The 16,673-nt window shown below is 35.7% G+C and overlaps 3 protein-coding genes across 3 annotated transcripts; all 3 read right to left on the bottom strand.

The window, feature by feature from the left end:
- Positions 1–1,617: 1,617 nt before the first annotated feature.
- Positions 1,618–2,875, bottom strand: LOC103480393 (olfactory receptor 1D2-like). The gene has a single exon (XM_017309022.2). The coding sequence runs from the start codon at positions 2,501–2,503 to the stop codon at positions 1,697–1,699; it is 807 nt and encodes a 268-aa protein (XP_017164511.2). The 5' UTR covers positions 2,504–2,875; the 3' UTR covers positions 1,618–1,696.
- A 5,140-nt stretch (positions 2,876–8,015) lies between these two features.
- LOC103480387 (olfactory receptor 4E1-like) lies at positions 8,016–9,150 on the bottom strand. Its single transcript, XM_008435314.3, has one exon. The coding sequence runs from the start codon at positions 9,080–9,082 to the stop codon at positions 8,168–8,170; it is 915 nt and encodes a 304-aa protein (XP_008433536.2). The 5' UTR covers positions 9,083–9,150; the 3' UTR covers positions 8,016–8,167.
- A 2,233-nt stretch (positions 9,151–11,383) lies between these two features.
- Positions 11,384–13,313, bottom strand: LOC103480379 (olfactory receptor 11A1-like). Its single transcript, XM_017310233.2, has one exon. It carries the CDS (start codon positions 13,096–13,098, stop codon positions 11,974–11,976), a length of 1,125 nt encoding a protein of 374 aa, XP_017165722.2. The 5' UTR covers positions 13,099–13,313; the 3' UTR covers positions 11,384–11,973.
- Between the last annotated feature and the right edge of the window lie 3,360 nt (positions 13,314–16,673).

The raw sequence follows: 16,673 nt of genomic DNA, 5'->3' as shown, positions 1-16,673 counted from the left end.
TCTGCGCGCTGAAGACGCCAGCTGCTTGCAGCTGTGTGCATGTGTGTGTGTGTGTGTGTGTGTGTGTGTGTGTGCGTGCGTGTGTGTGTGGAGTTATTCTGGTGCAAATGTCAGTGGGTCGCCTCTTCAGAGATTACCACTGATCCCACAATCACAGAAACAGAGACCGAGAGGCCACACACAGGAATAGATGGAAGAAAACATGGCTTCCATGGCGGGAGTGATGCTTACACACTGCTTTGTCAACCACGCAAAATATGTGTGTCAATACACCAATGTGACTCATAAATCCAGATAATCTGCATAAAATAGATTTTTCATTATTTTTTAGTAACATCAATGTCATTTTCCTCACATAGGTTTACAAGGTAATGTCAGAAGGTAAAATTGGCCAAAAAAAATCAACCACCAGCTCTAAAAAGATTCACAGAGATTGATAACATTTTCTTGTTTTTAGTCTTTTATTTTGAAAACTTTGATAATTATACATTAAAAACACTCAGCTCTCACACATAAATAATTTTGTATTTTATTGGTCACTCATGTTTAACACATCAAATACATATCTGTCATTTTGTGGATTGCCATCTTTAAAATCAACAACACACAACAAATATGTTCCAGTTCAACGTAATTCTAAACAGATTAGATTTTAGTCTGGATTTAAAAGAACTCAGTGTTTCAGCTGTTTTGCAGTTTTCTGGCAGTTTGTATTGTAAATTGTTTTGATTATGTCTTAAACATTTAAGTGTTACAAATAGAAATCTAAAGAGGACAAAACACATTTTCACAGTTGTGCTCCTACTTGCTACAGGGGTGTTTGGATAATGCCCTCCCTTTCTACACTACTGCAAAAATGTTAAGGAATAAATTACAAAATTGTACAAACAAGCAACACATAGTTCACTTATAACTGGAGATTTCAAACTTAGTGAGAAACAACTTAAGTTTTAAACACATCGTTAACAAATGGCTGAAACAATTCACTGTATAATGTTAACGAAATGAGGCAATACAACTATTATTAATGTTTCCTTGTACAATACATTTTATAAATTACAAACCTATAAATCATGCGAATGAAAACAAAATCAGCCATCTTCAACGGCACATATGTGACGTACAGATCAAAGGTAGTACAAATCATTTTAAGGCCACAATTTAGGGTTATTTGAAATATATTCCTAAATTGTCAAATGTAAGACTTTTGATTTTAACAACATATTTAGCTCAATTTTACAAAGATTTATTTTAGCAATTTAGTAAAAAAAAAGAAAAAAAAAAAAGAACTACTACACCCTATTGTCTACATTTACTTCAAAAGAAGACATTATTAGTAATTTCTTCATATACAACCACTCTTAGGTTGTTTTGACATATCTTAAAAATATATTTTTATGTTTTTATGTGATTATTTCTATATAATAAAATGATGGTATATGACAACAAACAACAAAACAATTTCAGTTAACGCCAAATGTTGTTACATATTTTCACCGCATTTGGGAAGACCTAAGACGACACAGGCAATTTTTTTCTCAGGAATAGCAAAACAAATATCCTCCTTCGAATTCTTGTGAGTTTAAATCCATAAAGTAGAGGATTCATAAGTGGAGGAATAAAGACAACGGCGAGGGAGGAAAAGTTGTGGAAGCTCAGAGGAAGATCGTATGATGTAAATCGCATGTGCATCAAGTCAGACACCACAATGACGAACAACATGACGAGAGAGATTAGATGTGGGACGCATGTCTGCATAAACTTTGCCCTGTCCTCTTTGGATTTCACACGTTTTAATAATGTATACATCAGTCCAGATCACAAAGAGCCAATGTGCTATATAGATTGACAAAGTGGCTAACGCGTAAACATTATTTATGACAGTGTTGGAGCCTGGGCAAGCAAGTTTAACAATCACCCAGTTTAGACAGAAGAGCCTCTGTATGTTTGTCCCACAGAACCTCAATCTGGCTGTCAGGACAATGTTGACGGAAAAAATGCAGAAAGGAGTTAACCATGACACGCACACCAATGAATAAACCCTTCTGTTTGTCATGATTGAGTGGTACTGCAGAGGCAGACAGATTGCCAGGTATCTGTCATAAGCCAAGGCGGTAAGAATGGACGTATCACTGCAGACGAATGAGTATAAGACAAAAGCCTGAACCAGACATCCATGATAAGAGATGACCTGAGAGGATGACAGAAGGTCAGCGAGGAATTTTGGGTAAAACCCAGCTGTGCCGTAAAGTCCATTAATGCAGTGAACACATAACAGAATGTACATAGGCTCGTGTAAGCATTCATCTAACACAATCACAATGATAATAGCAACATTAAAGAACAGGATAGCAAAGTAACAAAGCGATGCAAGAGAAAAGACAACAGCTCTGTAGCTGAGTGTGTCATTAAACCCTGACAGGGTAAAAACCTCCTCCATGACGGAGAAGGATAACCTTCCTCTGCTGTAGCTACCTGGCCCCTCTTCCTCAGCACCTGGCATTAATATTCTGCTTGACAGCAAAGCAAACTCTGGGGATTATCTGTGATCTCAGCAAGGCCGACATTTTGTTACTTTTAGCTGTGAATGGTTTTCATTGTATTGAAAATAAATCTTATTCCCAACCTGGCTAATTACTGCGCAAAACATAACAATACACCACAAAAAGAGTACTTTGAAAAACATTTGTCCTTTACAAATGTGTTTGTCACCAAAAACTATTTGTATGTGGACAAGCGGTGCAATGGAGCAGAAAACTGGTATGTTTGCAAAACTCCGGTGCTAATATTGACAATACCTGAGTATGTGTTGAAAAACAATATAGTTCACAATGACTGCATAAAATGTATGAGCCAAATGAAATGCTGCAGAGGGTTTTCTACCAGCAGAATGATGTCTATGAGTTTGAGAACTACCTAAAAAGATTTGATATTTAGCATTCATAAAATTCTGAATGAAGCTGAAAAGATATAGGACTTGGGACATTATCTCATCATGTCATTAATGATGAGATAATGTCATAATGATGTCATTATCTCATTATTATCTCAAATAATGAGATAATGGCATGTAGCATGTCCTCAAATTCAGATCTATGATTCTTTAAAATGTATTTATGTTTAAGCCCACTGCTTTTGAAATATAAAATAAACAATTTGGATTTTAGGTTGTCATCCATGGAAAATAAACTGCCCTATTCATGTGACTAGTGTACTAATTTAGTTAGTTTTAGAGAAATAAAACACCAACTTTTATTGTCGTTAAAGTTTAGTGGCTTGGCTCCAGTTTTGCTAGTTATTGACTCTGTCTGAATCTCATGAGATATTGACCTGTTGACCAACTCTACAATTACTTTTGTTTGTGATTAGAAATGTAATTAAGGAGAAGTGATTGGGAGGTATCTAGGGAATATGTAATGACTTATATGACCTATCATATTAGGTCAGTTCAAAGCAACTTTCTGATCACGTTGATGTATGCAACAACATCCCAAGAGTCCTTCTCACTGTGACCAACTGGGTCCTCATTAGCGGTTACAGGCTGGCTGTAGACATCCAGTTCCTGAGGGATGGTCTGCTTGTTTACCAAAGTGCCCACAGAGGACATTAATGACAGTCACAATTCAAAGTATCCAGGATGCCAAAATGCAACAATTAGTGTTACAAACTTTCTTCAAGAGCTGCTGGTTCTTTGGAAACAAACTGCCTGAGTTGAGTTTGAACATGAAACATGAAGGATTTCACCTTTCCAGTTTCTGATATTATTAATGCCATTACCAGTCAAAATAACTCAACATTTTGAAATTACAGAACCTTTTGATAGCAATGGGTTGAAAATATCAAAACTAATCAGTAGTTTAAATGTCCTGTAGAAAAAAGGCCAATTTTTCCAACTCAAAGACAGAATAAACCCCATCTACTCATTGTCTAACATTGTGCCATGTTTTCCTTTATTTGTTGGGTTGTACAACTAATGACAGCAAATGAGTTTTTTTAGGTCCATATAGGCCTTTTTACTTCTAAACACAGACTACCACTTCTTTGCCTTTTCATGGAGCAGCCATTTTAGCTGTTCAGTTACGATACATAAATGAGAATGAGTAAGTCGCAGCAGCACTATTGTTTGTACTATATATTGCACACCTACAAACTAACTGTGCTTTGTTGTTCAATCAATTCAGAGAAATAAGATTTGTGGGTCAAGTTCAACCTACCATGTTTTCATTGGTAATAACATAGCTCACACTGGGGCATGCAGAGCACATTCACAGTTGCTTTAAAGAGTTCTTTAAAAGGAGTCAATGTTAAAGGGTGTATCATGTCATGATGTCATTCTCTCATCAATCACATGCCTGTAATGTTGCTTTGACTCATTCATGTATGTCTGAGAAATCCTCAGATCTCCCATAGCATTAACGGGGGCTTACTCATGCAATGCACTGCCTATTAACTATGAACTATTGCATTCTGGCGGCTACAAGAGTCAGTAAAACTAGTTAGTGAAGGTCACCAAGAACAAATTGATTATTTGTACATGTATCAAACAACATTACCGCCGTTTGACTGAGCTCAGGGCTTGTATCATGACCATACAGTACTGGATTCTCCACATCATCAGCTGTCAAAAATGTAATAGAATCAACTATTAATGTCCAAGTACAGAGTGTCATTAGCCCCACAGTAGAAATACCTGTGGTTCGACTGGTGTGTTAACCTGGAGGCAAAGCCAAGGCGGCAGTATTAACCCAGTGTTGATTTGCCAGAAATCATAAGTACCATTTCCAACATATATAGACTAGTTTTCTTCAGAGAAAATACAACATATTTTCTCTACATTGAGGGTGTGACTGGGTATGTCTTCTCCAAATTAACTGCTGTTTGGAGTGGCAGAAGAGTTATGCTGCCCTCTAGTAATGGTTGCAGTCAATGCAGTGTAAGACAAAACTTTGTTGACAGTGATGATCGAAATAGTCTGGTTTGTGTACAAAATACAGTGAGTGCAACAATATACATTAATTGAATATGACATTACATCTTTAAAGAATTCAAATACCTTAAATATTGTTAAGCATATAAACAGAATGAATTATAAACAGTTAGTTAAACCTTCTGTCTCTCTATCAGTTTTGTTTCATACTGTGTTTTTGCTATGTCTATTCACCTACTTATAGTTTTTGATTATCACACCTGCTTTGCATCTACTTATACCTGTCAATAAAAAATAATAACTGGTTCCCAAAACGAGTCTTTGACTAAGTTTGTTTTCTTTTATTATTCAGGTAAGGCCTTCTTATATTTTGTATTTTCTGTTTTTTGAACATCCAGATGAGAAGCGTCTTTGATTTTGTTATAAAAAAATTATATTTATTTTATAACTTTTTGACCTTAAAACTTTGTCTGCTTTATATGTGGATTAGTTTTTTCCCTAAAACAAGGTCTTTATTCAGTGAAAGTTGCAAACTGCACAATTTTGCATACTGACAGTTTCCAATTGTGAAAGTTTGTTCACATTTCACACATAGTCTCTTCACTGTTTTTTGTAAGACAAATGTTAGTTTTTGAAATCCACAATCAGCAATGATACAGCAATATTGGGCTTTAAAAGCCAGCTGTCCATATCAATGATATGTTTTTATTTATTTTAACATTATGCATAGATACATCAACATGAGGGTAAAAGAAAGTTTTCTGCAGGTGGACTAGTTTAACAGCACTTTGTGATTTCAGAGGATAGGATCATAAATCCCAGTGGTCCAGCTCATTGTAGCCGCTGGGTGATAATTAACTGTTCTGGCTTGGTTCTAGTCAGGCCAGTCCTCTGAGGCCGGTCCTGTTTACCTCAGTGCAGTTAAAACACATGGGAGGCCAAAGCAAAGGACACCAATCACAGTCATTAATGAACTCTGACAGGTCAAGAGAGACCGCTTAGCTCAATCCCAATCATGGGTCTTTCTCACTGGACCATGCCGAAGTTCTCTAAACATATTGCATCACGCCAAGTGGAACTGGTTTTTTCCTTTCAACTTAGACACACACTCGCAATGCAACGCAACAACTTTTGTCACTTTCTGAATAACTTTCTGGTAACTTTCTAACTCTGAGGTTCACCTGGTTTGAGGCTTTCACAAATTAAGTTATTAATATAGAAATAATTCATTTTTGATAGCAGGTAGAGATGGGAATACATCCTTCACAGAAATATTAAAGAATAACAGTTTGTACCTGACTTTAAGACTGAGAATTGTTCCATGGTTTCCTAAACAGAGAAACAACATTTGTGAAAATTATTAGTGAAAAAGCCAAACCATGTGAAATCTTTCACAATGTGCTGGAGAAAACAGACTTCTTTAATCCACTCTTTCTCCAAATATCAGGTGGCTGACGACATTAACCTCCACACAATTAATGACCCTTTTCAAGTTATTTTTGCCAGTATAGCCACGGCTTCCACTTGTATAAGTCAAGCTAGCACCCCTTACTTATTAATGAAGTATATGAACGTTAATGTTCTTACCTTTTAAAAGGTGTTTGCTGGAAATTGCTGCAGTCCACTGGTGAAATTTGAATCCAGCTCTATGTTAGTTCTAAGTCAGATGTAATGGGCCACACTTAAAGGATTTCACTATTCTCTCCTTTGGTCAGAATAAGATCCTCACCAAAAGCTTGGGGATCAGGAAAAGAAAGAAAATTATTTTCTGGGGCAGGCAGGATGGGTTTTTGCGTTTCTTTTAATAAACAGTGGTTCTATAACGCTTTCATGATTTCTCTATTTATGGATAAAAGCCCTGTGGGTTCAAAAAACTTCAGCAATTGGTTTGTTACCAATTCCAGGTTGCCACATGTCAAAGACTCTGTTCTTGAATTTCTTTAGATTATGTTGTTGTTGTTTTTTAGTCTATTTCATGTTGTCAGACAGGTTCTATTTTAGTGATATCTCTATTTTAAATTTCTGGCAGTAATCAGGTCTGGATGTGGCAGATGAAACTGAAAGCATGATTAACCTCATGCTAATTAAATTAGGGATATTTACATTACTGGCACTTCAGGCATCAGGTTTGTACAGAAGATCTAAGACTTCATAGGGTTTCTGTGTTATCATAGCCTTGTTGAGAAATGTTTAAAAATGTTTAATGTTTAGCTCATCTAGAGCTGAAACAGCTATTTCAGCTCTAGATTTCATTCATGAAATAAAATTTCATCTAGAGCTTTTATGTATTTCTGCTGTTTAAATTAAAATATCTTGCAGTTCTGAGTACAGATGAATTTTTCATGGCCATAGTTTTGCACTTAATCTCTGCTGTCATGGCAATGGCCGTAATTAAGTTTCATTTACTCAAGTTACTTTTTGGGGAAAAATACTTTTAGGAGAAATTTTGTTACACAAAACCTTTTACTTTTACTTGAGTAATATGTTATCGCTACTAGTCTCTCCACTTCAAAAGACGTCACTGAATAAAGACGTTTTAAGCAAACCTGGACCAGGCCAACACCTGCAGTTTAGGTTGAAGTGAAACCTCTTGTTTATTCACAAGCTTTTTAGTTTTAATGTTGTTCTCTTTCTGTTAAAATGTTTGTACTTTTACACTTCTTGTACATTTCTACATTTATCCTTCATTAAAATATGGACCAACTATGTGGCTGGAATAGAGCTACGCGACGTTATTTGACGCAGACACGGCATAGTAGCAGCCAGGCAAGCTAACGGCTAATTTCGGTGTGGCCTCTTACCTCAGGTAACAAAGAAGGGGGAAAAGTGCTAGAAAGGGAGGGAAAAAATGGAAAATACAGCAAAATACACAAAGAAGACTTTGAGAATTAATTTTTTTCATTTATTTTAGTCCTGAAACATTCTTAAGTACAACACCACACAAGACATTCATTAATAATTGAGATATGTACATTAAAAAATATATTTACAATGAAAGGCCAAATAAAAAGAAGAAAAAAATAGCTTTCTTTACAACAACCAATTTAAAAAAAAATTTCTTAAGGTAAACATTTTTCTTCATCATAATAAATATTTGAGACACAGTATTAGTCATTATTAATATAAATTAATAATGAGCGCAGCAATGCTGAATCTGAAAATCACACTAAAGACAGGTAATATCAATGTATAGTAATGTAAAAGAGAAGGCCAAAAATGACAAAACCTTAAAACAAACAGTCACTTTACCCTTGTTTGGGAGAACAACCTTCTCAGGTGTTTATAGATTTCTTTCATTTTTAGTCCATAAATGACTGGATTAAAAAGAGGACTGCACATTATTATACACATTGTCATCGCAAACCGTACAGTCTTTGAAATGTCAGATTCCAGTCTCACAATAATCATGTCATAAGCAAACAAACAAGAGTAGTTGATTAACACCAGTAGGTGAGGTAAACATGTCTGTGCAGCTTTTTTCCTCACTTCCCCACAGCTTCTACAGGCCACTATCAATATCATTGTGTAAGTGAACAGTATGAAAACCATGGGAAAAACAGCAATGTTGAATAGAACAAATAGGCCGTACATCAACAAAACCTTTGAAGTCACACAGAAAAGATAATTCACTGAATTGTTGCAAAAAATGCCTTTCAAAATGACGCTACAGAGCTTGGAATTGGCGTTTCCAATGAAGGGCACAGCAATGTGACAAGCAGGTACCAACCAAGCTAGAACAAGGAAAACACTCACTGTTCTTTTTCTCATGATCATATGATATTGCAGAGGTTTACATATTGACACAAATCTGTCAAAAGCCATGACTGCTAACAGCAAATATTCTGAACAGCTTAGAGTGTAAAATGCAAATACCTGAATGAGACAAGCCTCGTAAGACACGATCTGCTTGTCTGATAAGAAGTCAATCAAAAGCTTCGGGTAGATAGAAGTACTGAAAAGAATAGAGTTGATCAACAAAGCAGCAATAAAGATGTACATGGGCTCATGGAGGTTCTTGTGGATCACAACCAGACAAACGACTGTAGAATTGCTGGACAGGATCAAAACAAAACCTGTGACCATGATGGAGAAATAAACATACCGGTATTTTTCTAACTCCACATGGCCACCGAGATTAATGTATGTTACATTCATAGTATCAGCAAGCAAGACGACTAAAAAATGACAGAAATAAGTAAATGAGACAGGTATAATGTCTAAAAGTGTTGCTCATAAGAAAAAAAATTCTACTTGTGTCTCATGGTGTACAGGTCACAGTTCCTCTGTACGTTCTGAACAGAAATGGAGTTAGATCACTTATTTAAAGTCACTCCTTTAATCACTATGGATTTCACTCTATTCCAAGTGGAGCTGTTGCCATGCTGACAACTCCACATGTGTAGAAGTGTGAAAACGTATTACTGAGGAACGATGATTTTGGTCTTTGAAATGGTTTTATCCAGTAAAAATGTTATTTCAAAACGTAGCAGTTGCTGTTGAACTGTAGCGTTCACTCAGTGTTGTGCTGTTTACACCCAAAGGGTTAACATTCCTTCATGCTGAGTCTATACGCTCATATGCAACCACTCTAACACATGCTTACTAAATATCTCTATCAAGCTTAAGTCCATTTTGTTTTCCACTGAAACTGTAAATATGAGGGATAAATTAATCAGTTTTACCAAAGAATAAACAATAAAAATAAGCGCAGTGGTTATATGTTGGTGGATGCTCCAGAATCTGGCTTAGCAGATGCTCAGTTCTGTCAGGTGTTTGCTAATTGCTGCTGACTAGTCTGAAGGAGCCAGTCAGCAGTGCGAACAGCTGAATGGTTGCCATTGCAATTAAATGATTTCTCAAACATGCATAAAAGAATCAAGGAAACACTCCAACTATGTTTTTGATGATTATAACATGATGTAAAAGTTTTTTAAAAAGTGTTGATTTTACCTGACAGCGTGCCTTTAAATTAAAAAGAAAACAAATTTTAATCAGTGTATAGTTGACTATTTATAAAGTAAATAAATACAACATTGTATGGTCTTTTGGTTTTCGCTGTGGTTGTTAATATTGAGTTTATGAAACCACTGTTTACTGCTGTCTTGCTGCCTTTAGTCAGAGAAGCCTGACTCCTCTGAGGCCAGTCCTGTTTTCCTTGAGGTAAACTCTGACTGCCATGGTGGAGACACTAATGACACTCACTGCATAAGCCTGACATAAGAACAGGGCAGTGAAGGAAAAGTCAATACAAGCATGAGAAATTCACCTCAATTGACCATGTTGAAACTCTCACAGCACATTGCGTCATGTTAAATTACAAAGATTCACAACAAAAATACACTACAACTCAATATAAAATATCAGAAGACTGAAATGTAATGTAATTTTTGTAAAAAAAACAAACAAACAAACGAAAAAACTTAATTTCGGAATTCCAATTTGGGCAATTTTAAAGTCGATGGAAATGCAGCTAATGTCCCTGTACATTTCTCCTTTGATCTTTCAAATATAGTGAGTGCAATCAGTGACATCCAAACAGTTAAACTCAGATTACAAGTAGTTTTTCCCATTATTTCACTGGATTATTTAGTTGTTCTGCAGAAAACTTAAAATAATAATAATAATAATGTCAGCATGGTGGAGCTTTAATGCAGTCATTGTGCATATACAGTATGCAGCTGAGTGCACTGATTATTGTTTTAATAGGAAAGATTGTTTCAGGTAGATGAAAGAAAATCTTGAAAACATATTACTGTTCATCCTCTTCACAATTATGAGCTTGTCTGTGTTGACGGCAGATAAACGGTTTTCCTGTGACGGTAAGTTGTTTCATTAAGCAGCGGTTGATCATGAAGTTGATTGACAGCGCTAAGACCCTCCCCCTGGCTCTGATTGGTTGTTTTTGGTCTGGGATGGGGCTTTTCCTCACACAGCAACAGCAGTACAGGGAGGAGTTTGATGTTTTTGTATATTATCTGTCTCAAACTGTTATGACAATATGTAGAAAACATTGTTTTATGCAGCTTTAACCAAGGTGTCAGTATTTTAAGGGGAATACAGTCATATCTTACATCATTAATTTCTATAAATTATGTCCTTAAACCTCAAAAATGAAGTAAAAGACTTTTTTCCCCTTCTGATCAGTTTCTGATAGATTTTAGGCTGATGACCGACACAGGCGTTGTTAGTCTGAGTCCATCCAAAATTTGAAAAAGTTCAGGGAACATGACACATTTTGTGAGATTTTTTATTGTTACAAAAACAAAACTCTTTTATAATAAAATTAGGCAGCACACTTTCAACAAAGTCGTTAATATGTGCAGCAAATATTTTTGTCCAAGTAAGAAGAACACATTTTCTAGTAGCAGTTTTGTTTTGGCAGCAAATATGAAACTATGAAACGGTTCCTTTTGTAAAATATTATAATATAAAATCTAAACAAGGATGGGCCTTAATTTAAATATTTGGAAAGTTTTGTATTTAAAATAAAAGACAAAAACACAGGAGACTGAATGTCATTTCAAGAGAGAAGTCACGTCATTAATCTTTACACTATATATTATAATCTTATATTACTATATAAGATTACAAAGACTCATTATTATCATCAGGTAATAAAGAATCTAAAATAAATAATCTAAAATAACCATTTGAGACAGAGTGGTGACTAATATGGTACTTTTTAAAAGGCATTAATAATGAAAAAATTTTCCACATTTTGAAATTTATTTCCACACAATGTAAAATGTGAAACAATGAAAGCTGGAATGACAGAGTATCTTTTCCTCAGCTGTGTATGACGTCCATTTGAGCTGTTAAAGATGTCATCTTAACGGTGCCACCTTTTCTCTCTGGCTTTGAAATAAAACTTGGGAGAGAACGACTAACAGGAACATAATAAGCTTTCTGAAGAACTAGAGAAACACTGGTACTCTTTGAGAGTACAGATTTTAAAAAGACAGATGTTATCAGTCAGACAATGTGGGAGTCAAAACTACCAAAGCTTTCCATTAAAAGGCAAAAACAATGAAAGCTTAAAGCCGCTATTATTTCCCTCTGGCGTGACAGAACAACCCCTTCAGGTATTTGTAAATTTCTTTCATTTTCAGTCCATATATGATTGGGTTAAAGAGAGGACTGTACATTATTATTTGCAGTGTCATCACAAAACTTACAGTGTTTGAAATGTCGGACTTCAGTCTGACAATGATCACATCGTAAGTGAGCAAACAGGAATAGTTTAATAAAACCAGCAGGTGAGGTAAACACGTCTGTGCAGCTTTTCTCCTCACATCCCCACCGCTCCTACAGGCCACTATGATAATCATTGTGTAAGTGAACAGTATGAAAACCATTGGAAGGAGGCTGAGGTTGAACAGAACCACCAGGCCGTAAATATACAGCGCTCTTGAAATCACACAGAAGTTATAATTCAATGAGCTGTTGCAGTAAATGCCTTTCAAAGTAAAGCTGCACAGTTTTAAGTGAGCAAATCCAACGGCCGGCACAACAATGTGGCAGGCGGGCAAAAGCCAAGATAAAACGAGGAAAACGGTTACTTTTGTTTTTCTCATAATGGTTGGATATTGCAGAGGCTTACATATGGACACATATCTGTCATAAGACATGGCGGCCAGCAGCAAGAATTCAGAGACGCTTAATGAATAGAATAAAAAACCCTGGAAGAGACAGAGTGGGAACATTATGATCTGCTTTTCAGATAAGAAGTCGATCAAAAGCTTTGGGTAGACCACGGTGCTGAAGAGCATGGAGTTCATCAGCAGAGCAGCGATGAAAACATACATGGGCTCATGGAGGTTTCTGTGGATCACAATCAGACAAAACACTGTGGAGTTGCTGGACAGGATCAAAACATAACCTGTAAACATGAGAACAAAGTAGACATATCTGTATCTTTCAACCTCTATGTGACCATCAAGAGTGATGTATGTGACATTCATTTCAGCAGGCGACGTAGTTATGAAAACAGAATAGAAACAAGTGAGACAGACTAACAGTTTTAAAGGGCTGTACATGAGAAAAGTAGTCGAATGAAGCAGACACTCAGAAAAAAAGTCAGACTGTTGACTGTTTGATATCGAAGGACCTTTTAAAGAGCTTTCCTGGCCACAATGGATTTCAAAGGCTAGTCCTTCAAGAGATGTTGGCATGGTAACAAGCTTTAGTTGAAGCGATGAGTGAGACGGTACGGCTTATTGTGATCCGTATGCAGATTTTTGTACTTTAATAAGGAGTAAAGATAGGAAAACCTTTAGAGATTTGAGGGGTCACGGGTTTATTTCTACTCAATTTAAAATCTTTTTGTATATTTTGTACATTTAAAGTTTTTAAATGCACAATAACAAGATGCCAACATGTAACATAAAAGAGGTATAAAATAATGTATTTAAGTCAGAAATTTGCACGTTCAGTCAGCAAAAATCAGTTTATTATGTTAAAATTTCTACATTTTATGCTAAGTTAACAGTTTGCCCATGGCAGTGGGATTAGGAGCAAGGTTTCCTCCAGCCCAGTGGTTGGGTGTTAGAGCGGTCCGCCGTGTTTTTGAGTTAAAAATGTTTAAAGCTAACAGGAAATTCTAAAATATCACTTGATAATCATGTGTTATATGAAAGATTGGAAGATTAACACGTGAACACCAACTATAAAATCTTAAAAATTTCAAACATTTTAAAAAGACTTAAACAAATAAGCAATGCTTAACCTGGTGGGGGCACAAGTAAAGCCTGGTGGCCCGCCAGGCTTTCAATACAGGGGAAACCCTGCATAGATAATCACGTTTTATTCAATGTAGTATTTTATTAAACAAGACTGATGCTTATCACTGTGACAAAATACAAAAGCATTTCACTCTGGTTAAGAGTCTTCTTTGAAAACATCTAAAAAAAACCCCCAAAAAAAACACCCGTAATTTCCATTTTACATTTATGCACAAATTGGTTTACTGTTGCCATTCCAAAAACAAACTCTCCTTAAAAATATATTTACAGTAAAAAAATAATCCAAACATTTTAAAACAGAGTGACATATGGATGTTGTTTGGTAAAAATTAAGAGACCACTTAAAATGATGAGTTTCTCTGATTTTACTTTTTATAGGTATGTTTGATCAAAATGAACCAATAAATCATTACTGTTTAAACTTTAACTTTAATAACATAAAGTTACCTAATTTTTAAAGTGCAATCAGTAATACTTTTATAATAAATTTATATCAGTAATGACTTCTTGGTTAATGTCAAGTTGTCATAGCAAGGACATTTTGAATAATGTAAATTTTGTATTAAAAGTGTCATAATTTACCGAATGACACTTTATGACAACAGTCATAAATATTCATGAAGGCTTATTCATATTCATGACATGTGTTATGTCATGTTTATGACTGTGTCATGCAATGTTCCCTCTAATTTTTAATGCGTCTGGGCGTATACACAAGCTTCCTGAGCTCCCTGAGGACCACTGTGAGCAACATCAGGTGTGCGCACGATGGCCCAGCTGATGTATTACAACAGTATTATACCTGTTATAAATCTAGGATCATAGCAAGTTACATGGCTTATTAAAAGAATCAAATTACAGCAGCAACTTCCATTAGTTTGCTTTTAACATATGTGATTTGCCCACTTGAAATGAAAAAACTAAAATATTGCTGATCATGAGATGCATAGTATATGTAAGAGTCCTGCTTTGGCCATGGTGAGAAATGAAACATTACACCTTTCAGACATAACTTTTTGTTCACATTAAAACATTCACATTCTGCACAATGAAATGTTTTGTAGCTTATGATGCAGTGTAAATTCCTGTAACTCTTTGTAAAATATTTAATTACACAGCTTTTTCATGTCTGTATGGAAGCCCATTTCTACGGCTGTTTGTTTCTACCTCAGAGTTGCCAATTGTCTGATATTCCTATATTAATTTGATACGGCTTCTGTACTTCCCATATCTGCGCCCTCTGTCACTTTTTTCAGCAGTTAAAACCAGTGGCGGAGCTAGACTTTTAAAGTTGGGGGGGTCAAGGGGGGGCCAGGACTACCTCTGGGGGGGCAAAATTTTAAATGTGTGTGTGCACATATATATAATTTAAAAAAATAACCAAACTGAATATTTGGTTAGTTTTTAGGCCCCTCTGTCATTTGACATGTTATAATTAACACCTTTGACTGGAGCACATGGAGACATGATAGACTTTATGCAGAGTTCATCGCAGAGGAAACTAAAATCAATCAAATAAAAGATCCTTTCTGAATATCATCTCATGGACTCTGAACTAAATGCATCTTTCTGACCGGGAGCTGACAGCGTGTTGAAGAGTTATGGACACCTTGGTTAGGAAGCTCTGGTTTGACAGGTAATTTGACAGGTAACAATATTTTGGGTCGGACCAGAATTATTTGCCTGATGGTGGTTCGGGCTTCTAATGAGTTTACATTTAATGAGTTTGGAGCACACAGAGAAAACCTAAAGAGAATGTGATCTACTTATTGTAGTTTAAGTAGAGGAATAACAGCTGACTGTTGAGAGAGGAAAGAAATTAAAGTGCAGATCCGTTAGGCAGAAACAAGCGCAGAGCGCTGGGCAATAAATGCTCCACGGTTACGCTCCAATTAATCACACATGAGATGACAAACGCCAAATATACAATATATAGTTACACTGCTTATGTTAATGGTGTTTTAAAAACAAAACCAGTAAAAACTTAACCTAGTTAATATGTCAGATTCCCTCCTCAGCCTCGTCTTGATGAGAACAGAGAGCAGTTCGCTGGTTTCTGTCCAGAATGTGATCAGCTGACCACTTGGTGCGCAGACAGTTTCAACTTTACGCACAGAGAACATCGTGGAGCTCATTATTAATCAGACTAAGAACAATATCAGTCAGAGAATCATCTCTGATCTGGACGCTTTAACGGACCAGAGACTTTGGAGCATCCAGCAGCTGATCCGCTTCTGCTGGTTTTTCTCCCGCTGAGGGATCAGGAACCGATCAGAGTTCTGTCGTCTTCTAATCAGTGGTGGAGAAAGTACTCAAAAAATTTACTTAAGTAAAAGTACAAATACACAGACAAAAATGTACTTAAGTAAAAGTCAAAGTACCACATTAACATTTTACTTAAGTAAAAGTAAAAAAGTACTGGTAAAAAAAAATTAGACACCACTTAAAATGATCAGTTTCTCTGATTTTACTTTTTACAAGTTTATGTTTGAGTAAATTGAACTTTGTTCTTTTATCCTATGAACTACTGACAATGTGTTTCCGAAATTCCAAACAAAAATGTATTTTCAGAAAATGAGAAATGGTCAAAATAAAGAGAAAGATGCAGTGTTTTCAGAGCTCAAGAAATGCAAAGAAACAAGTTCATATTCATTTAGAAACAACAGCATTAATGTTTGAACTCATAAATCTGGTGGAAGAACCAGCAGGTTTTCAATGGGGTTCAGTGAGTGGATTCTTCAAGTTTTCCAGAGCTGTATGTGTACTAAATGTTTTGTTTTGGCAGTAAATATACGCCTAAACCTTTCATGACACATTGCTAAATAACATCACGTCACTGACAGGGTTTATTAGCAAAAAGTTACGCAGCATATTAAATGTATTTACACATAAGCACAAGGATATTCTTTAGCTTCACAGAACAACTATTTGTTGTGAAAATATATGTCATTAATTGTAACGGTAGTACATCCTGTCTTAAATTACAGAGGCTTTAAAACAAACTT

This window comes from Poecilia reticulata, chromosome 2 (genome assembly GCF_904066995.2).
Source record: "Poecilia reticulata chromosome 2, P_reticulata-male-v2, whole genome shotgun sequence".
NCBI lineage: Eukaryota > Metazoa > Chordata > Actinopteri > Cyprinodontiformes > Poeciliidae > Poecilia > Poecilia reticulata.
The sequence above is the reverse complement of the archived record's forward strand: the minus strand, read 5'-3'. Positions and strand labels throughout refer to the sequence as shown.